The sequence below is a fragment of the Malus sylvestris genome, chromosome 13 (assembly GCF_916048215.2).
Source record: "Malus sylvestris chromosome 13, drMalSylv7.2, whole genome shotgun sequence".
Lineage (NCBI taxonomy): Eukaryota > Viridiplantae > Streptophyta > Magnoliopsida > Rosales > Rosaceae > Malus > Malus sylvestris.
Genome location: NC_062272.1, coordinates 37042769 through 37068097, shown reverse-complemented (window position 1 = coordinate 37068097; position 25329 = coordinate 37042769). Strand labels below are relative to the sequence as shown.

The following is a 25329-nucleotide window of genomic DNA, read 5'->3' as shown; positions in this document are numbered from 1 at the left end:
TGATTTGGAACGACTTCCTAAATCTCATTCATACTCTGGCCAGAGATTCTTAATCATATCATAGAGTATTCTCCCCCAAACGGTTTGAAGGTTAGAGATCCCTTGTTGCGCATTCACTTGCCTCCATGGCTAAGTGGCTTAACCTCGACGATGCCGTGGACACCCGCGGATGGGGTGACTTTGACATAATCAAAGATCAAGGACCTAACCACAAGGCAACTATGATGCCTCAGGTCAAAGGACTACTTTGCATTATCCCAACCATGAGTTCTCATGTGACATGAGTATGAGAACTCTTTGTTGATCGTGTTCAGTGAACTCATTCTCTATTGAGCACCTACGTACTTGTCTTGATGTCACACACACCAATGACTCGAGACTAGTCACTCTTCCTGAGAGAAGACACAACATGTACTGATCTTAACGGACTGTCAATGCCCAATTGGCAATCCTATGATCAGGAACGTTTAGGATGTGTCTACGAAAGAATGGTCTCATGAATCTAACTTCTTTAGATCGCATTCTCCCAATCACATATTCCTTGGACTTATCGTTTAAGCGTATAACATTTATATGAGACGGCTCAAACAATAATCTTTGCCCTTGATATTAAACTAGATTAGTTTAACATGTGAAATGTCCGTAAAGTATCATCACATGATTGGTTTTAGGGCACATTTCCAACACAAAGGTCGTGGTGGACGACAGTAGAATCAAGGACGTATCCATAACATGACACTGCAAGATGCTCAGAACAATCTTGATTTAATCATGGGTACGTTAAATATTCTTGGTCATTTTGCTAGAGTATTGATTGATTGTGGTGCTACATATTCTGTTTTTTCTCATACATTTGCTTAAGTGACGCAACCTCATCCTACACCTCTAGGATACAATTTAGAGTTTTCTATGCCTAGAGGGGATAGATGTTTTGTGGATTAGGTATATCCAGGATGTCTAGTGATGGTGGAGGATGTGGTTATGCCAGCTAATCTTATGTCGTTGGACATTGTGGATTTTGATGTGATTTTGGGCACTAATTGGTTGCACTATAATCGTGCCAAGATAGATTGTTATGGAAAGACAGTTACTTTCCATCATCCTGGATTACCTGAAGTTACATTTGTAGGAGAGCCTAGTGGGGTGAGGCATGGTGTTATTTCTGCCATGAAAGCCAAAAGATTGTTGTAGAAAGGTTGTCAGGGATATTTGGCTCATGTGATGTTGAATGATAATGCTCCTAGTAGTGTGGAGGATGTACGTGTGGTTAGGCATTTTTCAGATGTGTTTCCTGATGATTTGCCTGGATTGCCGCTAGATAGAGATGTGGAGTTCGTTATTGATCTGCTTCCAAGTACGAATCCTATATCTTTGTCTCCTTATAGAATGACTCCTGCTGAATTAAGGGAATTGAAAGTTCAGTTGCAAGAATTAGTGGATAAAGGTTTTATTCAGCCTAGTAGTTCACCATGGGGAGCTCCAGTTTTATTTGTGAGAAAGAAAGACGGAACCTTGAGGCTATGCATTGATTACAGCCAATTGAATAGGGTAACAATTAAGAACAGTTATCCGTTACCTCGCATAGATGATTTGTTTGATCAACTCCGAGGTGCCTATGTATTCTCTAAGATTGACCTGAGGTCTGGTTACTACCAGTTGAAGATTAGAACTGAAGATGTCCCTAAGACCGCATTCAAGACTCGATATGGTCATTATGAGTTTCTTGTGATCCCATTCAGGTTAACTAATGCGCCAGATTGAATAATGAGCTATAAATTCAGCCGTACAAACTTATGCAGGGGTTCCGGCTAATATGTTATTTTCCATGAATTTATTCTCACCTGAGTTACTTATTCTATTTTATGTTTTGGCATGGCATACTTAAGAATATGATTATGTGAAGCATGATTTGAATTGAGATATTTACATATATATATATATATATGCATATGTTTATATTCTATTCTGGGAAAATTATACATGTTTTACAGTGAGGGGTTAGAGCATTTTAAATGATGAAATGGTTTTGAAAAACATTTATTTTTGCCCACTCACATTTTCTGTTTTGCACCCCTCCAGGTTTTAGGTAGTCTTGCTGTTGGTGGCGTACGAGGATTTCGGTGGTTCTGACATAATAAAATAATTCTCGGACATTTTATGGTACTGTATAACTAGCACTTGTCCTACTGGACTGCACCTAGACTTTCTATGCTCTGATTAGGAGTATTTACACTTGTATCTCACTCCTAGCACTTCCTGTTTATTAGTGCACATTAGTGGTTTTCGATTTTTATTTATTCTTATAATTCTTATCTTTATTGCTTCCACACTGTGCACATGGCTACGTTACCCTCACGTGACGGCCAATATGTCTCGATCTCGGTCGGGGTGTGTCACCTTGACCCTATATGAATACAATGAATGAATTCAATCTTCAATTTAAAATATTTACACTAGTGGCTACCACAACATTTTATGTTATACATAATGAAAGTATAAATAAACTCTAAGTGTTAGTGAATCTATCGTTTTGATGGGATACGCATTCTACGAAACTAATTTCAATGATCTAACAGTCAAACTTGTTTGTATTTGCTTCAAGAACGCATACGCCAAAAATCGAAAAAAACAAACATTCAGAGATCAAGTAACGGGAAAAAACTTTTCGACAGTTATCAACAAAAAATCACGATTTAACGATTATTTTAGCTCTGATTTTGATGATTTTTTACAGCTACACTCTTTGATCTTATACCAATACAATGAATGAACTCGATCTTCAATTTAAAATATTTACACTAGTTGATACCACAAAATCTTATGTTACACTTAATGAAAGTATGAATAAACTCTCAAGTGTTAGTGAATCTATTTTTTTATGGGATACGCATTCTATGAAACTAGTTTCAACGATCCAACCTTCAAACATGTTTTTATATACTTCGAGATCGTGTACGCCAAAAATTGCAAAAAACAAACATTCAGAGATCAAGTAACGAGACAAAACTTTTCGACGGTTATCAACGAAAAATCCACAATTTAACAGTTATTTTAACTCCGATTTTGATGATTTTTTACAGCTTCACTCCTTGACCCTATATGAATACAATGAATGAACCTGATCTTCAATTTAAAATATTTACACTAGTTGATACCACAAAATCTTATGTTATACTTAATGAAAGTATGAATAAACTCTTAAGTGTTAGTGAATCTATCGTTTTGATGGGATACGCATTCTACGAAACTAATTTCAACGATCCAACCGTCAAACTTGTTTGTATATTCTTCGAGATCGCATATGCTAAAAATCGCAAAAAACAAATATTCAGAGATTAAGTAACAAGACAAAACTTTTCAACGGTTATCAACAAAAAATCATGATTTAACGGTTATTTTAACTCTAATTTTGATGATTTTTTTACAGCTACACTCCTTGACCCTATATGAATACAATGAATGAACTCGATCTTCAATTTAAAATATTTACACTAGTGGATACCACAAAATCTTATGTTATACTTAATGAAAGTTTGAATAAACTCTTAAATGTTAGTGAATCTATTGTTTTGATGAGATATGCATTCTACGAAATTAGTTTCAATGATCCAACCGTGAAACATGTTTGTATATACTTCGAGATCACATACGCCAAAAATTGCAAACATTCAGAGATCAAGTAACAGAACAAAACTTTTCGACGGTTATCAACGAAAAATCACGATTTAACGGTTATTTTAACTCCGATTTTGATGATTTTTTACAGCTACACTCGTTGACCCTATATGAATACAGTGAATGAATTCGATATTCATTTTAAAATATTTACACTAGTGGATACCACAAAATCTTATGTTATACTTAATGAAAGTATGAATAAACTCTAAGTGTTAGTAAATCTATCGTTTTTATGGGATACGCATTCTACGACACTAATTTCAACCATCCAACCGTCAAATTTGTTTGTATATGCTTCAAGATTGCATACGCCAAAAGTCCCAAAAAACAAACATTCAGAGATCAAGTAACGGGACAAAACTTTTCAACGGTTATCAACGAAAAATCACGATTTAACGGTTATTTTAACTCCGATTTTGATGATTTTTTACAGCTATACTCCTTGACTCTATATGAATACAATGAATGAATTTGATCTTCAATTTAAAATATTTACACTAGTGGATACCACAAAATCTTATGTCTTGATGATCGATGAAAATTGAGGATTTTGTAAAAGGAATAACATACAAGCTTTGAGTTCCATTGACAAGGTTTAAAATTTTGAGAAAGGCTTCACAACCTTGAAAACAAAAGCTCCTTCATTTTGCATATCCTTGCACATTTAATATTTTGTAATAGACTAGTAGTGTATGGATGTTTGTTTATTAGGCTCTTATTTTCAAGTATAGATGTAGTACTTAAACGACAAATGTGTTTTAATGTTTTGAAATAATATTTATGTGGCAATGTGTGGTATGTGCAAATTTAGGAATTTTTTTTTCTTAACGGATCATTACGTGTGTAACACAACACGACCCATTAAGATAACAGATGTTACACGAAAACGACACGTATACGACAAATATGACCCGTTTACCAAGCCTAGGCTGAAGTGCTGTGTCAAGTCTTAGTACTACCCTTGGCAGAATGACAAAAGGAAACAAAATGGGAATGGAATAAGTATCCAAAACTACGATTTTGCTACAATATTTACATGCATTTAAATTAATATAATTGTTATTTGATGGTTATATATAATTCCTGTAAGTAATGTATCTGACCGTCGAGGTTGTAATAATTGTATTAAATACATATAACTATTGTATAAAATACAAAAAATAAGAAACAATAAAATACAGAAGATGACTATAAATAATTTGAGTCTAAAATCCGAAGTGTTTTTTTATCAAAATAAGTTTGGAATACTTCGGAAAAATTCAAAACGAAAATTTGGAATTCTTGGAATTTCTAAATGAATTCTCGTTTTTTTTTTTTTTTTTTTTTTTTGTTTTGGAAAATATTCAAATTCGGAAAGTTTTTACTATCGAAATCGAAAACACCATTCCAACTTGCACTCCTATATGCAATAGATTAATGTCACTTATGAACAAAAGCAGATGTATCAACGCTAATTTACAACATGCTAGAAAGTGTCATTTCTCACCCCCCCCCTAACGACGAAAAAAATGTCTTATTAAATTGACAACATGCAAAATTGCACTACATATGAGTACAATTAAAAAGAAATAGAGTTGAATCTTAAATTTAACCAGTGAACTATCTTTGCATATTCTATTACTTGTTGGTTGAAAAATTAACCTCATCCAAAACGATCACGATGATGCATGTGATTAAGATGCTTCTCTCAAGAAGAAATTAGCGATGAATAAAATACACAAAGCTTTTTGTAAGCTATGAGAAATTGTATGGTCAAAATCAATCTCAAGTGACACGAAATAGCCAACAAAAATTGAGGCCCTTAAAATAATTACTGAATAAAAATTCTAAATTCTAAAGATATCACATAAAGGATCCATCATTTGTCGAGTTTTAATCAATGTAAAAGTATTGGCACCTAAATAAAGTCTTTGCATTAGGTTGAAGAAGAACAAGATTTGTGTTAGACCATCTTCAATGCTAAAGGTCTTAAACCCAAACTTGATGACCCTAACATGTTTTTTACCCTCCAAAAACCTTTACTATTAATGTTAGATCTCATATCGCCCATGGGAGTGGATCATCTATGCCTTATATGTACATGCCGACCTCTTCCTAACACGAGGCCTTTTGGGAACTCACTAGCTTCGGATTCCATCGGAACTCCGAAGTTAAACGAGTTCGGGTGATAGCATTCCCAGGATGGGTGACCTACAGGGAAGTTCTCGTATGAGTTCCCAGAAACAAAACCGTGAGGGCGTGGTTGGGGCTCAAAGCGGACAATATCATGTTACGGCTGAGCCGAGTCTTGGATGTGACATAATGGTATCAAAGCCACTCTGTTGTTCAGTGTAAGTATGCCAACGAGGACGTCAGGCCCCTAAGAGGGGTGGATTGTAACATCCCACATCAACCAACAGAGAGGAGGTAATATGCCTTATATGTACATGCCCACCTCCATATAGCACGAGGTCTTTTGAGAGCTCATTGGCTTCAAATTCCTTAGGAACTTCGAAGTTAAGCAAGATCATGTGAGAGCAATCCTAGGATGGGTGACCTACTGGGAAGTTCTTACGTGAGTCCCCAGAAAGAAAACTGTAAGGGCATGGTTGGGGCCCAAAATGGACAATAGCGTGGTACGATGGAGTCGAGCCCGAGATCTGGTGAACCCTAGGTCGAGATGTGACAATTTGGTATCAGAGCCAATCCCTGGCCGGAAGTGTGTCGACGAGGACGTCGGGCCTCTAAGGGGGGTGGATTGTTAGATCCCACATCGCCCAGGGGAATGGATCCTCTATGCCTTATATGTACATGCCCACCTTTTCCTAACATGAGGCCTTTTGGGAACTCACTGGCTTCGAATTCCATCGGAACTCCGAAGTTAAATGAGTTCAGGCTAGGGCATCCCAAGATGGGTGACCTACTGGGAAGTTCTCGTGTAAGTTCTTAGAAACAAAACCATGAGGGCGTGGTTGGGGCCCCAAGCGAACAATATTATGCTACGGCAGAGCTGGGTTTGGGATGTGATAGAATGGTATCAGAGCCACTCTACTGTTCGGTGTGAGTGTGCCGATGAGGACATCAGGCCCTTAAGTAGGGTGGATTATAACATCCCACATCAACCAACGGAGAGAAGGTGATGTGCCGTCTATGTATATACCTATCTCCATATAGCACAAGGCCTTTTGAGAGCTCACTGACTTCGGATTCCGTAGGAACTCCGAAGTTAAGCGAGATCGTACGAGAGTAATCCCAGGATGGGTGACCAATTGGGAAGTTCTCGTGTGAGTTCCCAGAAACAAAGCCATGAGGGCGTGGTCAGGGCCCAAAGCGGACAATATCGTGATACGGTGAAGTCAAGCCCGGGTTGGGATATGACATTCAAACCATGTAATCTAAAAATTTAGCACTTTTATATTCATTGTTGAAAAAGTGCTTAATCTCATTCATTTTCTTGTCAACTTTTTTGAAGTAAATTTTGTTGATGTTACTTAAATTTATTTTTACGAGCCTTTTAACCTCATAAATCACATTGCAATAGTTTATTTTATCAAAACAATTACAAACATAGCAGATGTCGTTTTACCACAGTGGCAAAAAACAATCATGTATATACACTATAGTGCGGCTTCGATCTTCACTGATTCATGTCCCTTCTAACAACTAACTATTTAACCCACTAACATTACTGTTTGTTAAAAAAAAAGGGTCATTTTGGTTCCGGTCCTTCATCAACATAATTGTTGGACTGAAACATTATTTGTTTAAATATTGTGATCAAGGTCCTTAGCATCATCTAAGAGATTTAACTTATGCATATCTGCATTTTGTCACATCCCGGCCCGGGCCCCCACCACATCCTAGGCTCGATTCCGCCGTAACACCATATTGTTCGCTTTGGGCCCCGACCACGCCCTCATGATTTTGTTTCAAGGAACTCACACGAGAACTTGCCAGTGGGTCACCCATCATGGGATTGCTCTCGCGCGAACTCGCTTAACTTAGGAGTTCCGATGGAACCCGAAGCCAATGAGCTCCCAAAAAGCCTCGTGTTAGGTAGAGATGAAAATATACATATAAGTCTTACATGATCCACTCCCATGGGTGACGTGGGATGTTACAAGGCACACCCCTTGTGGGCCCGACATCCTCGTCGGCACACTTTCGACCAGGGATTTGTTGGAAATGTGCCCTAAAACCAATCATATGATGATACCTTACGAACATTTCACATGTTAAAATAATACAGTTTAATTTTAAGGGGCAAAGATTATTGTTTGAAGCCGTCTCATGTAAATGTTATACGCTTAAACGATAAGTCCAAGGAATATGTAATTGGGAGAATGCGATCTAAAGAAGTTAGATTCATGAGACCATTCTCTTTTGTATACATATCCTAAACGTTCATGATCATAGGATTGCCAATTGGGCATTGACAGTCTGTTAAGATCAGTACGTGCTATGTCTTCTCTTAGGGAGAGTGACTGGTCTCGAGTCATTGGTGTTACTGACACCACAACAAGTACGTAGGTGCTCAATAGAGAATGAGTTCACTGAACACAATCAACAAGGAGTTCTCATACTTATGTCACATGAGAACTCATGGTTGGGATAATGCAAAGTAGTCCTTTGACGTGAGGCATCATAGTTGTCTTGTGGTTAGGTCCTTGATCTTTGACTATGTCAAAGTCACTACATCCGAGGGTGTCCACGACATAGTAGGGGTTAAGCCACTTAGCCATGGAGGCAAGTGAATGCGCAACAAAGGATCTCTAACCTTCAAACTGTTTAAGGGGGAATACTCTATGATATGATTAAGAATCTCTGGCCAGAGTATGAATGAGATTTAGGAAGTCATTCCAAATCACATTCAAGGTAATCATGTAAGTAAATGAATCACATTGGATAGTAGACATGAATAAACTATCAAACCAAACAATGTGGTGTTGGAAATGTGCCCTAAATCCAATCATATGATGATACTTTACGGACATTTCACATGTTAAACTAATCTAGTTTAACTATAAAAGGCAAAGATTATTGTTTGAGCCGTCTCATATAAATGTTATATGCTTAAACGATAAAGTCCAAGGAATATGTGATTGGGAGAATGTAATCTAATGAAGTTAGATTCATGAGACCATTCTTTCGTAGACACATCCTAAATGTTCCTGATCATAGGATTGCCAATTGGGCATTGACAGTCCGTCAAGATCGGTACGTGCTATGCCTTCTCTCAGGGAGAGTGACTAGTCTCGAGTCATTGGTGTGTGTGACATCAAGACAAGTACGTAGGTGCTCAGTAGAGAATGATTTCACTGAACGCGATCAACGAAGAGTTCTCAAACTCATGTCACATGAGAACTCATGGTTGGGATAATGCAAAGTAGTCATTTGACCTGAGGCATCACAGTTGTCTTGTGGTTAAGTCCTTGATCTTTGATTATGTCAAACGTCATTCCATTGGAGTGTCCACGGCATCGTTGGGGTTAAGCCACTTAGTCATGGAGGCAAGTGAATGCGCAACAAGGGATCTCTAACCTTCAAACTGTTTGAGGGAGAATACTCTATGATATGATTAAGAATCTTTGGCCAAAGTATGAATGAGATTTAGGAAAACGTTCCAAATCACATTCAAGGTAATCATATAAGCACACGAATCACATTGGATAGTAGACATGAATAAATAAACTATCAAACCAAACAATGTGGTCAAGAGTATTGTATTAGAGAAAGACCGTATTGCATTTGTAATCCCAAACTGAATAGGTTTTCTCTACCTCTTCTGATTAGCTTGGGTAACCATGATATGCTGCAAGGTGTCACTCATGGTTTGTGGAAGCCCTAAATGTGTGTAATCACTAAAGGGAGAATTGAAAGTAAGTTTCAATTCACAATCGATGTAAAATGGTTTTAATCGCCCACTGCCTCGCTAAAAGGAACCTAATGGATCGCACACCGTGTAAGGAGGAGATTGAAGAAACAATGGAGATGAGTAAGAATGATTAAATGGTTTAATCATTTATTTATGGCAATGATTAATTAATATGTTAATTAATCAAACGAATAAGTTCGTTAAAGACCTCGGGATAGTTTTGGACACTAAGGCCCAATGGGCTTCGAACGTCAAGCCCATTAACTTAAGTTGTATGACAACTTAATGAATAATGATTCACAAAGGCCCAAACAACCCAAAAAAAATACCCCAAGGCCGGCCATGATGTTTAGGGTAGTGAACTTGGACTTATTTACAAGTTTGCCACTCAAATGAATAAAGGTATAAATATGACTTTATAGCCAAAATTCAAAAAGGGTTTGTTTTGGAGAAAATTGGTGAGAACTTGTCTCTCCATTTCTCTCTAAAGAGGCCGGCCACCTTGGGGGTGCATCTTGCAATCCCACTACTCCAAGGTCACTCATTTCTTCTCCAATCTCTCCTTGGTGAAGAGACTTAGAGGTTCTCAATTTTGGGAACTTGGAGAAACCTATTCTTCCATCCAAATCCATAGGTTTTAGATGCAAGGAATGAAGGCCCTCTCTTTGGGTGATTAGCCTTTGCTTATGCAAAGAGGAATCTACAAAGGTATAAATCTCAACTCACTTTGTTTTGAGTTGATTATTGGTTCACCAATCTACTAGGCTTTGAATTTCTTGGTTAATGTTTTGTTTTTGAATGCATGCAAGCATGATTCCACCTTTTAATTGTTATTAGCATGCTATAGATGTTATTCAAATGAACATGTTTTCTCAAAATAATCCTTCATGTGGTCAAGAGTATTGTATTAGAGAAATGCCGTATTGCATTGTAATCCTAAACTGAATAGGTTCTCCACCTCTTCTGATTAGCTTGGGTAACCATGACATACTGCTAGGTGTCACTCATGGTTTGTGGGAGCCCTAAACGTGTATAATCACTAAAGGGAGAATTGAAAGTAAGTTTCAATTCACAATCGATTTGAAAGAGTTCCAATCGCCCACTGCCTCACTAAAAAGAACATAATGGATCGCACACCGTGTAAGGTAGAGATTGAAGAAACAACAGAGATGAGTAAGGATAATTAAATGATTTAATTATTTATGGCTATGATTAATTAATATGTTAATTAATCAAACGAATAAGTTCGTTATAGACCTCGGGTTAGTTTTGGGCCGCAAGGCCCAAAGGGATTTGAATGTCAAGCCCATTAATTCAAGTTGTATGACAACTTGAAACCACAAAGGGCTTGAAAGCTCAGTGAACCCTTAATGGCCGACCATAAAGAGAGGGGTAGTGAACTTGGCTTAATTGCAAGTTTGCCACTCCATTGTAAGGTGGTATAAAGGCAACTTTATAGCCATTTCATCCTTAGGGTTTCTTTTGGAGAAAATATGAGAACACAAGCTCCTTTTTCTCTCTAAGAGGCCGGCCACCCTAGAGGATTTTAGCTAGCAATCTTACTTCCTCTAGGCCACTCATCTCTTCTTCAAGTCCTACCTTGGTGTGGAGACTTAGAGGTTCTCAACTTTGGGAACTTGGAGAATCCTTTCAACCATCCTCATCCAAGAAATCCATGGACCTAAGAAGCAAGGAATGAAGGCCCTCTCCTTGGGTGATTAGCCTTTGCTTATGCAAAGAGGAATCAACAAAGGTATAAGATTTCTCAACTCACTTGGTTCTTGAGTTGAGTCTTGGTTCACCCTTCTACTAGGGTTTGAATGTCATGGGTAATGTTTTGTTTTTGAGTGCATACAAGCATGATTCCGCCTTTAATTGTTAATTGCATGCCATAGATGTTGCTCAAATGAACATGTTTTTCACAAAATTTCCTTCAGGATTGGCTCTCATACCAAATTGTCACATCCTGGCCTGGGCCGCCACCATATCCCGGGCTGGACTCCGCCGTATCATGATATTGTCCACTTTGGGCACCGACCATGCCCTCATGGTTTTGTTTTGGGAACTCACATGAGAACTTCCCAGTAGGTCACCCATCATGGGATTGCTTTCACATGAGCTCGCTTAACTTGGAGTTCCGATGGAACCCGAAGCCAGTGAGCTCCCAAAAGGCCTCGTGCTAGGTAGAGATGAGAATATACAAATAAAGCTTACAACATCCACTCCCCTGAGCGATGTGGGATGCTACAAATTTAATGTCACACAAATTATGAAATTTAAACAAATTGAAATAATATTTTTAAAATATAATAAATACTTAAAAATCAATTTTAGAATAATATTTGACACACCCTGACCAGAATCGAAGCATGCTGGCCGTCACATGAAGGTGACGTAGCCATGTGCACAGTGCGGAAGCAATGAAGATATAAGGAAACGTGTATCAACAAAAACTAAATCAACTAGAGTACTAAATAAGATAATGTGCAAGTGTGAGATTAAGCGTGAAATACACCATCAGAGCATAAATAGCCTCAGTGCAGTCCGTCTGGACAAGTACTAGATATAAAACACCCAAAGATGATCCTACATTTGCGATGCTCTATCAGAACCACCATCGAAATCCCCGTGAGCCACCAAAGCACTTTTACCTAAAACCTGGAGGAGCGCAAAACAGAAAGTGTGAGTGGGCAAAAACAAAGCTTTTCAAAATCATTTCATTTCTCAGAAATCATGCTCAGGATGAAAATCGATAGAAATATACCATGCCAAAGTATCTCAAAGAAATGCTATAAGTAATCCAATTCAACTATATCGATGCCAGATATCATATCAGCCGGATCCACCTAACGTCACCTGCGCGGCTGAGTATATAGCTCATAACCAATCTCAATCATATCAAATCCTGCACACAAGTCGGAACCACCTAAAGTGGTCTGTACAACAAGACTAGATATAAAATAAATATGCTCTAGTGCTACGATCACGTGAAGACTGTGCGAATGATCGCGGGTCACCTACGAGTCGGAACCACCTAAGGTGGTCTGTACGACAAGCATGTGCTCCTAACTTGGATCCAAGGTGAGCCTATGGTGCGGGAGGTGAACATCACGTGAAGGACTATGCCCTAACTCTGGGCGGGAGCACTAACACTGAGGTGCAAGTTTATGAGCTCTCAATACATCACATCATATCTCGTATAATTGAAGCAATCTCATATCTTAAATTTATGAACTTACCCGGCACTTACGTGTGAATCCGCAGCACCAATTATAAATATATGCAACTACTAATGCATAAATAAAATAGGCAGATACTTTGCATGGCATTTCAAAACCTATAATCATTCAAATTCATTTTCTGGGAAAATCTCAAGTATATAGGTATATACGGAAAACCAAAAGCTCACTCACTGGCATGTCGAAGGGTAGTAGCCCCTAAGCTTCGATAGATGGTGCACATCCTCAGGATAGGTCTCACCTATCTGCGAAACAACTAAATAAATGTTATTTAAAGCACATATACAAAACTAGGAAATAACTTCTCATACATTGCTCAAATAGGGTATTTGAATATACCACCATGACCTACTCAACCACAGGAACATCCCCATATTTTTAGAAAAAAATTTTGAGCACCCACGCGCCGACCAAAGCACGGCCAGACGCGCGACTCACACGCAGGCACGTGCCTAGCACACCAAACAGATTCCCTAACGGCATTAGGGAATATTCTGTTAAATATAGGTATATGTCGTTAAAGTTACCTGACGGTGTTAGAATATTCCATCAACTTTGATAGAATATTCTCCTCCTTCTTCCTTGGTTCGTGGAGTACGGCGCCGGTCACCGCTGTGATCGCCGGAAACTGGGAAAATTTTAAAACTTCATATCTTCTTCTATTCTCAACCAAAAATCATGAAACTTAAACCAAAATGAAGCTTGGGACGAAAGGAAAAAGTTTTTTCCACTCAAGAGTCCTAAAACCAACGGGACGTCGTTGGAAAATCCTTCGATATTCTGGTCACTCCTGTAAATCACCAAACCCAAGCTTCCAGACATCTAAAACGCTTCAAAATTACTCCCCGAGCTTCGTGAAGATGTCCTAAAGCTTCCTAGAACCTTAAAACTTGAAGAAAATGCCACGATCATGAGTGCATGAAAAGTACCCACGATCGGGGTTCCTGGGTTCTCGGGTTTTCGAAGGGTTCTCGGGTTTTCGAAGGATTCACGTTTAATTAAGGGTATGGATGAGTTCCTGAGCTCACCAGGAATACGAATATGGCCTCCAAAACCTCGATCCGTGAAAAAATTGTTTGGTTTGAGGTTTGTCTGTACGTATTGTATAGACAATGGAAGAAACTCGAGAGAGAGAGAGAAAAGAGTCACCGGGGTTGGGTATGGGTGTGAGTGAGTATGTGTGGTCCTGTTTTTGGGTTACTAATGACAACTAAAACTATTTATTTTAAGTTCCAAAAACTTAGGAACTAACTAGATTAGTGTAAAACCCAAACTCAAGCCACAACACTACATAACATACTCGGCGTCCAAGGGCAATTTAGTCATTTCACGCCATCTATAAAATAATTCAGGATGGGTTGTGTGACAACCCATCCCTAGTTCTAGAATGTTATAAATTTTAAAGGTGCAAATTTATGAAAATACCCTAAGAGGCGAGGGTATTGACTTACGTTGACCAACGTATAATGAGACGTGTGAAATATTCCTTTAGCGTATTTCTATAGTACTCGATAATATGGCCGCGTAGACGCAAGCAGAAGCGGATTGGGGTATTGATATTACCATTTATTATTTTATAATATTTTAAGTACCATTACATTATTTTAAGGTTAACTTTGATAAGAATGGAGGAAAGGAGAAGAAGAAACGGGGGGAGAAAAAGGGGGAAAAAGAAGAAGGGCTATTGGCTGCCCAATAAGAGAGGAATGGAGAGAGAGCTTTGGCCAAGGGTAGGAAGAGAGAGAGTGAAGGTGACCAATCAGAGGAAGGAAAGGAAGAGAAAGGAGGGAGAAAAGAAAAAGGGGGAAACCGGGTTTCCCTTAACCCGTGACCCGACCCGGTGAATTCTTCCATCTCCAGCCACCTTGGATGACAAGGTTAGTGTCAAAATGACCCTTACCACGAGACCAACCGTTCCTTCTTCCATTTTCATGTGAAAATTGGGTGGAAATTGGTGAATTTTGGGTAAAACGGTACAAAAAGGGGCCCACGGGTTAGGTTCTATTCCGCCACGATTTGAAGCTACCTCCTCCAATTACCACCACCAATAGACTCCCCTCAACCTCAGGAGCAAAGCCCAAACACTTGTAGAGGCATCAGAGTGAGCATGGAGGTCGAATCGAAGCACACCCACTTTAGGGTTTCCGATGGATTTATGTAAAATTGAGGTGTTTGTCGACCAAATTGGCCTTAGTCACAGGTATAAAACTTACTCTGTTCATTGAGATCTTTATTCCTGTAAATTTTGGTAATTTTTGGAAATAGTTGGATTTTCCGGTGAGTCGGGCGGCAGACCGCCACCCGTGGCGGCGCGTGACCAGGGGACCGTAGATGTCATCCTTAGGCTAAATTAGATGTCTTGAGTTCAGTTTTGGCAATTGTATATCGTAGGTTGATTGCTTGGACCTAAACTCATTAGGATACGTTACTTGGTAAAGATATGAATCGACAATCCAACCGTTGGATCGTCACCAAACTATAGTATGTTATAGTACGTAATATTTGAGGACCATAGGAACTTACGGATGGGAATCCAATTTACGGATCTTCCCGAACTGGATTTGTAAGTTCATAAAATAAATGTTAACCGCCACCTTGTTTTGACTATTGGTGGAGATCCAACAGTTGGATCATAATGAAATTTTAGGATGATGTTTTATAAGCATAATGTGGATCTTTGGAAGTTATGGATCGAAAATCCGAGGAACGGATCTCCCGGATTGAATTACGTAGGGTTGTAGACCCTACCGTCGATCGACTTTTGGTCAATGGGGCTTAAATCACTCTAAAACATTTTAGGGATGTGTTTTACGTAAATTACATGACCTATTGATAAGAATTCTAAGATGTGGTTTGATAATTGTCCTAGGCGCCGATCGTGCAAAACTCCTCGATGGTTGTGCTAGGAAATTGTAATACAAACTCCAGGTGAGTGGATCTTTTCCTTCTTATCATATATATATATATGATTGACAATTCCATAAGTGTTTATAAATTGATTATTGCATATAATTACTGTGAATACTTTGAAGTACTTATGTGAACTACGAATGGCTTGATCCCTATTTAGGGTACGTAGGTAGTCTAACAAGACGTTAGATGCAGTTATACAATATTTGAAATAAAAACCTTGTTTGGGAATTGAGTAATGTGAAGGAAATTGGTGAAAATATGAGTTTTAACCTTATGTTTTTAGTGATTGGATGTTGGTCATAAATCAATGTGGAAGGAATCAAGAAACTGAAGTAAGGAAACATAAGTAATGATAATTAATTAAACTAGTATTTAGTTGGACCTATCCCCGATAAATATATTCCGAAAATAAGTGATTCCGGAGTAGGGCGTTATAGATTGTGCATTTTACGCCACATTATATATATATATATATATGAATATATTAGAGAAATACTATGATATGGTTGAGTTTTAGATTTGCATTATGGCATATCCATGTGTATACTACCTACACAAAATTATTATGAATGCTTTGAAGTGCGAAGATGAACGCGGAACACATAGGTAAGTTCAGGTGAGTTATGGTATTAGTTGAAATGATTGAGTTATGGCATGATCACATTATGTTTTAGGCAACTCCAACATTGTCGTACAAGTTGCCTATGAGTTGTATATGTCACATGAGATGCATTTAGAGCTCATAAACCTGCACCCCGGTGTTAGTGCTCCTGCCCGTGGCCAGGGCACAGTCCTTCACATGATGTTCACCTCCTGCACCTTCCGCTCACCTTGGATCCAAGGTAGGTGCACAATCCTGTCGTACAGAACACTACAGATGATTCTGACTCGTAGGTGACCCGTGAGTATTCACACAGTCTTCACGTGATCGTAGCACTTGAGCGTATTTATTTACACCTAGTCCTGTCCTACAGACCACCTTAGGTGGTTCCGACTCGTGTGCAGGTATACTTATTGAGCTATGGATAAGTCATACGGGTTACTATAGGTGACTTCCGACTTATGAGCTAGCATATGTGATGAGATATGGATAAGTCGTACAGGTCACTAGAGGTGACTCCCGACTTATGAGCTAGCATATGTGATGATACAGGTCACTAGAGGCGACTCCCGACTTATGAGCTAGCATATGTGATGAGATATGGGTAAGTCGTACAGGTCACTATAGGTGACTTCCGACTTATGAGTTAGCGTTGATTTAGGAGATATGGGTGCAGTCCTACAGGTCACCATAGGTGACTCCGACTTGCATGCTAGTATGGGTTATTAATCACATGATTATTGATATTGATGATGAGATGTTGTGTTGTGGTATATTTATGGTTTATTGTTGATATACTTTTGATTTCACATTGATACGTGGTATGATTTTCTGGAAACTATACAGGTGTTGCAGCGAGGGATTATAATGCTTTAGATGGTTTCTATTAAAATTTCATTTCTAGGGCCACTCACCCTTGTTTTGTTTTCACCCTCCAGGTTTTATTAGTTGAGCTTTCTTATCGTCGAAGATTCGTGGCGATTCTTAGTATTGGAGATTCTTTCGAGGGTACGATTCTTAATCCACTCTACTATACTTACTTATGCTCTAACGTCACGTGTGAAGTGGGTTCCTTCCCACTCACCAGCACACTTTGGTATTTAGGCACTCTTAAGTTTAAATTTATTCACATTTTTCCACATCATCATACCTTATGGCTTCGTCACCCTCCAGGTGTCGGCCAACACAACTCGATTTGGAGTCCTAGTGGAAATCCCGGGTCGGGGTGTGTCAAGTTGTGACAATATTGTTCTTCACAAAAATTTTAGCAAAAAAAATAATGTACCCACATAATTATTGATATATTTTAAAACATAAAATAAATACATATAATTAGCATGGGTACATTTAGCAAAATTAGAAAATGGGTACAAATAAATTAGAAAATGGGTGCAAATAAATTAAAAAATGGGTACAAATACAAATAAAAGTTTTTAAAATATGGGCACAAAAGGAATTAATATATGGGTGCAAATTAAAACTGAAAAGAAAATTGGTATAAATTAAAAAAAGGGTTGCAAATAAAAAATGGGTACAAACTAAAAATAAAAATATATGATAAAAAATTTAGTCATAAATATAAATATACCAAATATAACGTTTCTAACACTAAATGAATATATTTAGAAATAAAAATATTTTGTTATTGAAATAATTAATGACGTTTTTTAAAATCGAAGGACCTTGATAGAAAATTGATAATGAATCAGGTTTGAACCAATGGAGTAGGAAAAATAGTGATTGGAACCTAGTTTTTCCTATAAGTTGTTTGTTTGTTTGTTTTTTTTTTTTTTTTTTTTTTGAGCAAATGATATTTTTAACACTAAGGGGGAGGGGATGAGTTTAATCTCATAATGAGCTAGCAATAATTTAGTTCATATTTTCCTTTGGCGAGAATCAAACTTAAGACATCACACTTACAAATGAAGAGGAATGTCACCAGACCGTAGTATTAAGTGATAATTTTTCCTAAAGTTAAAGATAAGAAAAGCATGAGAACCCTTGAACCGAAGGAGAATTTTGTGCTCTCAAACCTCTAGAATTTTGCTTGCCTTTTCTCTCTTCCGTCTGCGTTTTTTTTTTATTTATTTCTTTTTTGCCTCGCTGCTAGTCTGTTGCAGTTGCTTGGAACAAAGCCCTCATATCCTCCAATTGTTTTGGCATTCATCAAAACCATCCGCTTGTTAATTTGATGAGGTTAAACATTTATAGGCCTAAAAAGGCAGCTTAGGTTTTCCTATTAAACTGGTCAAATTACTTCACTTGTTAGACTTTAAATCCACCTCAAATGGATTACACAACTTTGGCTCAAATTTCCCCAGCTCAAATTTCCCCAAACACAAAGTCAACCGAATCTAAAAATTCGTACAACAGTCCCTAAAACGATCGTAATTCACATTAGGAATATGGGTTTGACATGATTTGGGCTGGTTTGGTATTGATGTGCTTTGAAAAAAAGCTGCTGTAAGAATAAGCGGCTGTGCTGTGAGAATAAGCGGCTGTGAAAAAAAGTAGCAGAGTGTTTGGTAAACTTTTTTGTAAAAGTGCTTTTGGAAAAAAAAGTTGTATGATAGTGTTTGGTAAACTTTTATGTAAAACAGCTGTGACTGTGTGAAATAACCAAAAAGGGTATAATACTAGATGTGCTATTAATTTAATTTTCTTAACAAATAAAAGTGAATTATAATATACTTTATTTTTAAAAGAAAAATATTTATAAACTTTATCTTAAATATTAATTAGTATGACAAACTACTTCAATTGAAATATTTTAGACTAAATAACTAGGATTCATTAGTACAATATTGTTAATGTACTTGAAAGTAGTCTAATTAGATGCATTCATTAAACTTGCCGCTATTCTATTTCTTTATGCTTCTATCTCATGGGATCATTCAACTTGATAATTTTGGTATTCTTCATCATCATCACTACTATCGCTCTCTTCACAATAGTCCCTGGGGTCATCAAAAGGACGATCACGTTCAGAATACCTCAGTATGTAGTTATGAAGAGCCATTGTAGCAATGACAATCTTCACTTGCTTATTGAACGGGTAATTAGGCATATCCCTTAAAATTGCCCATCTTTTCTTCCATACCCCAAAAGTTCGTTCAATGATGCTCCTAAGAGAAGAATGCATGTGGTTGAACACCTCTTTATGACCCGTTGGTTCGGGACCCCTACGAAAATCCGGGAGATGATATCTTTCACCTTTATATGGTCCCAAATAACCTCTCATTTGTGGGTAACCCGCATCTACCAAGTAATATTTTCCTGAAAATTGAAAATTTTGTTTTGTATTGTAATAATTATACAAAGCAAGTATGTAAATTGTTATAAATAAGTATGAAGATTACCATTTGGAGGCTTTGAAAAGTTTAAATTTGGATTCCGCAGCACGGATAAAAAAAACTCTTGTATCATGTGCAGTGCCTTCCCATCTGGCACAAGCAAATGTGAATTGCATGTCAAAATTACATGCAGCCATAACATTTTGAGTCGGCATTACTTTCCTACCAATGTATGAACTTGATCCGGAGGTGGTATTGAAGCCTCAACATGTACTCCATTTATGGCACCAATACAATCCTAAAAATAATAACATAAAAGAAAACCGTCAACCTACACTTATAGTTTACAAATAAGTTAGAAGACGAGTCAAACTTTACCTTAAAATAAGGCATGTATCTTGTATCTCTCCTTATTTCTTGGGGAATGCCACGAAACTCCGAATCCATCGGTTTGATAATATCTATTGCCATCTTACATACGATATCTAACATAACACCAAAATATCTACTAACAATCTCACCAGAATGTTGAAATCTCTCTTGCGCTAATCTATTTTTCACACCATGTCCCAACATATGCAAGAACATTCGTAATATTTTAATTGCATTCATTTTCCTTGAACCTTTCAATCCATAATTAGTTTGCAAGTCATTGCATAATCTATAAAAGACATCTTTGTTCATCCTAAACATTCTATAGCATCGCACATCATTTCCTCGTAGTACTTCCATCAACCAAATATTACCTGTTTGGGAAGAATTCATACACGGAGTTTTGTGGACATATTTTAAATAATATGTTTCAACAACTCTCGCTACAGCGCATATAATTACACCATCCTCCAAATCCTGAACATCATCATCAGAGGTATTCATATTGAATGTACACCTGTAACCTAACACATAATTCAACATTCCATAAGTCATAATCCAACAATCACTAAAGAGTTCATAATCCGACATTCATGAACAAGTCATAATCCAACATTTAACAAGAAATCATAATTCAATATTCAACATATAATCCAACATTCAATAAACATGTAGCAAGGTTGAATACATAACTTAATGCAAAGTACAAACCACATATATAGTCCTAATTCATAGTTTTAGGGTTTTAGCTCCTATTTTTCTTTGTTGAACATATATTTCAACCAAGTTAGTTGGACTTCGGTATCTTTCATCGTGCCAAACACCTCTCGCTTCTCTGCACTACAAAATAAACATGTAGCAAACAGCCATAACTCGCTAGGTGGCTCACAACCAGGCAATTGTGCAACAGTCGCTAACACTTCCGAAATACTATTGCCTATATGCAGTTTGGACATCAATGAGTTTGCAGAACTCCTAGTTTCATAAAGAGTAAATTGTAGCAATGGTCCCTGAACTTTAATCAAATTGGAGCAATGGTCCCTCAACTAAAAATCCATTATCATTGGTCCCTCATCTTATCAAAATGTGTAGCTATAGTCCTTTTCATCAATTTCTTCAAAATTTTGTCAAAATATGTTATGTTGGAATAACCATTTATATAATTAGGGTCCCTCAACTCATCAAAGTGTGTAATTATGGTCTTTTTCGTCAACTACGTAAAAAAATTTGTCAAAACGAGTTATGTTGGAAGGACCATTGCTACAATTGGGTTAAAGTTAAGGGACCATTTCTCCAGTTGAATTAAAGTTGAGGGACTAAAGGTAATGGATTTTTAGTTGAGGGACCATAGCTGCACGTTTTGATGAGTTGAAGGACCAATGGTAATGGATTTTTAGTTGAAGGACCATTGCTCCAATTGAGTTAAAGTTAAGGGACCATAGCTACAATTTACTCGTTTCATAAACTTCAACAAGACGGTCAATTTGACCACAAAGTTTTGCAGCACCTCCAATTTTTTTCCCTTTCTTATCAACCTTCTTCTTTTGCAATTCTCCTTGGTTAGCCGCTCTTTTTTTTCCCTTCCTAGTAGCTTGCCTTAGATCCTGCATAGTCTCACTTTCTTCCGAATCATCTAAATCAATTTGTCCTATAGATTCCTCTCTTGTCTCTGGTGGTAGTATCCCAGATGAAGGTGCCCATGCATGTTCACCAGTAGCAACTGTGTTCGAGAACATCCTATCTAACTTGTCCTCCATCTCAGGACTAATTCCCTTTTTTCGCAACCTTGCATATTCTTTGTTTATCTACAAGTAAGAAAGAATATGGTTAATACATATTGCATGATATCATAATACATATTGCATGATATCATAATATTAAAAGATAAATACACAAACCTTAATTTTATTATTCCACCACTCCTCAGAGGCATCAACGGTACCCTTGCTCGAATTCCACCCTAGGCCAGTTTCTTTACCAACTAGCTCTTTCCACAACTTCCACTCATTTTTAAGTGCATCCCACTTATTTTTCAGTTGCTTTCTTTCATAATCATGCCCTGTCTCTACCTTGAAGTTAGCTCTAATATTTGCATATCCATTTTTGTCAAAGTGAGTGCCCGGACGATGTCCAGCCTCAACCTCCTTGATGCATACATCACAAAATATAGATATATTGTGAGCATTCCATGTAGCTGTAGGATTTGACGAAGATGCCACCTTGTTTGCCATCGATACCAACTAGTTGGAGCTTCAATCTGTGCTTAAAGCTGCTTATATGTGAGTGTCATTTAAACAACAGTGCAGATACACAATACAAGTGAAAGGGTTGTATTATGTAAGGACTCAATTATATGAATTACACCGGATTAATTCTATATTAGAGGGAAAACTAAAGGTGGTTATCAATTCAAATAGAAGGCAGTTGTAACCTACACAGACTGACAGCAATTGCATCTCTGATATGGAGATGCAGTTGCAGCATATAAAGTCGATTATCGTTTTAAGCACTGTCATATTGGTTTAGTTGTAATCGATCCTTATACATATACTTGTCTACACATCCTACAAAGCTTCCAATATCTCTCTCACACAAACACACAAACAAATTCAAATTCCCAATTCACATCTCACGATCACCAAGTAGCAGAGAACAAAAGAAAAATTGATGTAACAATTGAACCAAAAATGAGAAATAGCAGCAGTCAGAAGCATGCTCGGGAATTCCATTACACAAAGGCAAATTAAAATCAGCAACAATACAAATTAAAAGGGAAGTAGAAGAAAAAAATGGACCTCCACGGAAGAACAATCACAAAGCTTAGGTGTACAAGTCTCAGTCAAACCAAACATAGAACACTCCCTCCCTTTTCTGTCTCTTTCTTAATTAGAAACTCAATCTCACATATGAATCACTACAAAAGATAATAAATTTGTGGGCAACTTTGCCCCTGTATTGATCTATTCTTTTTAATGAAAAACTTTAGTGGTTAACAGCGAACGACTAAATAAGCATTTAGGTCCACATACTTTTTCCTTTTATTTGGGGGAGGGGAATGGTGAGTGACAAACTCTTGCCATGTTGATGCAGCCCAAAAATGGGAACCACCAAGGAGAAAACAAGCAGACAGAAATATTGCACCACATGTGAATCATTGCTCATATAGTTTAAGTGATCATAGCAAAATTCAAAGTAAAGCACAACTAGTGTGGTTCTCCAACTAAATTAACTAGGAATTAAAAGTCATGATGGGCTGCAGAACACAGCATCTGAAACTAAATTAACCATAAACCATAACTTTCTTAAACAACTGGCTTCATAACAAAGTTTACAACATGAATGTGTTAGTTTTCAAAAAGTATAACACCAATATTGAGCTCTCCATTAACCTAACTATAGAAATGTGAACTTCGATTTTCATTTACCATCGTATCCATACCTTCCCCACCAAAACTTCACACTGAGTTAATATAGGCAGTAAATATTTTCACAATCATAGATATCAATGAATTCGAAACAAGTGTTATCCCGTAAGAAGCTATCGCTTATTGACTCCAGTTGGTCACAAAAAATACAACAAAATTAAGCACGGAAAACAAAAAACCCGAAATTTCCACTACCAACCTCATCGCCCGTTCCCGCTTAACTAAGAAGATAATGAAATCTACTGCTACTCTCGGAATCTTACTAACACAAAGATTTCTTGGACATATATATTCAATAATCTAAAAATTGGGTCTAAACATGAATCTACCACTAAACCCGTTTTTCTGTTTCGGTGAGCCAGCCGGATTCTCCCCAGCACACAGAGCACTCTGCACATATAGCATACATCATACAACATACACATTCTCCCCAGCGCACAAATTTTCTTGTCTCTCAAATTTTCTTGTTTCCTCCACAAACCCTAATTTTTTTCCCCAATTTTTCCCCAATTGTTTTCTCCATCCCCAGTTTTCTCGACACCCATACACTCATCCCTTTGCTCTTTCCCACCCCTTTTTCACTCTCCCCATCCACAAATTAAAAAATCCAAACAAATAAATAACAAAAATTTAAAGAAGAGAAGCTTACCAGAGGAAAGAGGGAAGGCGACGGCGATAAAAGGAGGGAAGGCGACGGCTGGCGCTGAGACCGACGAAGAGAGAGGAAAAGGAGGAGGAGGAGAAGAGGTGCAGTTGCAGGCAATAGAGGAGAATAGGGCGATTTCAGGAGGCGTGCGAGAGAAGAGGGTGTGAATGTGAGATTTCCAGGAGGGCGTGTGGCAGAGAGAAACGAGGGCAACATTGGTAATTTGAAAATTTCATTAAAAGAATTACTGTAGCTCCGTGTTTTGAAAATAAGCTGTTTTCTGAAGCTGCTATTTGCAGCTTCTGATCAGCTTCAGGATTTGGGCTTTTTTTCATCCTCAACTTTGAAATAAAGCTGTTTTCCAAAGTTTACCAAACACCAAAATTGCTACCAGCTTTTTTTCACCCCAGCTTTTTTTTAAATCACCTCACTCCCAAACCTGACCTTAATTCCATTGGAAAGAAGTCTTCCTTAGCTTTCCATCCATATATGGTAGACAAATAAATGGCAGCCCACCAAAGTTGCTGGACAGAAACTCCCATTCCAGATTTTCCACATTGTGTCACCTCCAGATTTTAGGTATCACTTTGATATCCCGAAATCTTCCCTTGAATGTTTAAGGACAGTTTTTAGGCTCTCAAACCTCCTCTACTTAAGCTAAAAATCTCTTTCTTTGCAATTAGTCCTACCAAATAAGAAAACCACAAATAAACTACAACTAAAGGATGAAAACTATATATAATCCAAGTATCAAGCTGATAAAACACATTTATAAATATGAGTCTATTAGAGGTGGCCTTCAGTCATACTTACGGATGATCTCCAGCAAGGGGAGTATGGCGTTGATTGAGGGTGTGTTGAATCCATATCGGACTGCCAACATTTCTCCAAGGAAGGAGAATTGAATCAATGGTATGGTTCTAAAGAGGAGTATGTATGATGCATGTTATATCGGAATGCATCCTTGACGAATAGCCTATGACAGGGCATGTAGGAGATGCTTCTCCAAGTCTATGTGTAGATGAACGGTGCATAAAGAATATGTGTGTTCTCGGAAAGAGAATGTATGTGGGAATCATATTAGATTATTTAGATAAATACCCATGTTAGAGTATTTATAGTGATCTTGAGAGACGTGATCCCAATAAGATTGAGAGACTATCTAGGAGGGAATCTAAGATAAGATATGCAGTCACCCTAGGATTATGATTATGTAAAATCTATTTATTTTTTATTTATAATGTATACATAATTTATAATAAAATGTACCCCTTTTTCAATTTTTTTTAACACTACGGGTACATTTAT

The 25329-nt window shown here is 37.6% G+C and overlaps 3 protein-coding genes across 3 annotated transcripts; all 3 read right to left on the bottom strand.

Annotated features, from left to right (window-relative positions):
• Positions 1 to 19155: 19155 nt before the first annotated feature.
• LOC126596882 (uncharacterized) lies at positions 19156 to 19803 on the bottom strand. Its single transcript, XM_050263566.1, has 2 exons — positions 19645 to 19803; positions 19156 to 19561 (listed from the first exon to the last, which is right to left on the bottom strand). The coding sequence occupies exons 1-2, from the start codon at positions 19778 to 19780 to the stop codon at positions 19176 to 19178; spliced, it is 522 nt and encodes a 173-aa protein (XP_050119523.1). The 5' UTR covers positions 19781 to 19803; the 3' UTR covers positions 19156 to 19175.
• Positions 19793 to 20541, bottom strand: LOC126595469 (uncharacterized). The gene is made up of 2 exons (XM_050261753.1): positions 19957 to 20541; positions 19793 to 19876 (listed from the first exon to the last, which is right to left on the bottom strand). The coding sequence occupies exons 1-2, from the start codon at positions 20539 to 20541 to the stop codon at positions 19793 to 19795; spliced, it is 669 nt and encodes a 222-aa protein (XP_050117710.1).
• An 851-nt stretch (positions 20542 to 21392) lies between these two features.
• On the bottom strand, positions 21393 to 22262 carry LOC126595468 (L10-interacting MYB domain-containing protein-like). The gene is made up of 2 exons (XM_050261752.1): positions 21849 to 22262; positions 21393 to 21755 (listed from the first exon to the last, which is right to left on the bottom strand). The coding sequence occupies exons 1-2, from the start codon at positions 22179 to 22181 to the stop codon at positions 21393 to 21395; spliced, it is 696 nt and encodes a 231-aa protein (XP_050117709.1). The 5' UTR covers positions 22182 to 22262.
• Positions 22263 to 25329: the final 3067 nt, after the last annotated feature.

Excerpts from the sequence above, each read along its gene's own strand:
- LOC126596882 (XM_050263566.1), bottom strand. The coding sequence starts at position 19,780 with ATGTTATGGCTGCATGTAATTTTGACATGCAATTCACATTTGCTTGTG. Across the intron at positions 19,562-19,644 it reads CTTTTCAAAGCCTCCAAATG|GAAAATATTACTTGGTAGAT; the intron begins GTAATCTTCATA and ends TTCAATTTTCAG.
- LOC126595469 (XM_050261753.1), bottom strand. The coding sequence starts at position 20,541 with ATGTCGGATTATGAACTCTTTAGTGATTGTTGGATTATGACTTATGGA. Across the intron at positions 19,877-19,956 it reads GATACATGCCTTATTTTAAG|GATTGTATTGGTGCCATAAA; the intron begins GTAAAGTTTGAC and ends TATTATTTTTAG.
- LOC126595468 (XM_050261752.1), bottom strand. The coding sequence starts at position 22,181 with ATGGCAAACAAGGTGGCATCTTCGTCAAATCCTACAGCTACATGGAAT. Across the intron at positions 21,756-21,848 it reads GGTGGAATAATAAAATTAAG|ATAAACAAAGAATATGCAAG; the intron begins GTTTGTGTATTT and ends TCTTACTTGTAG.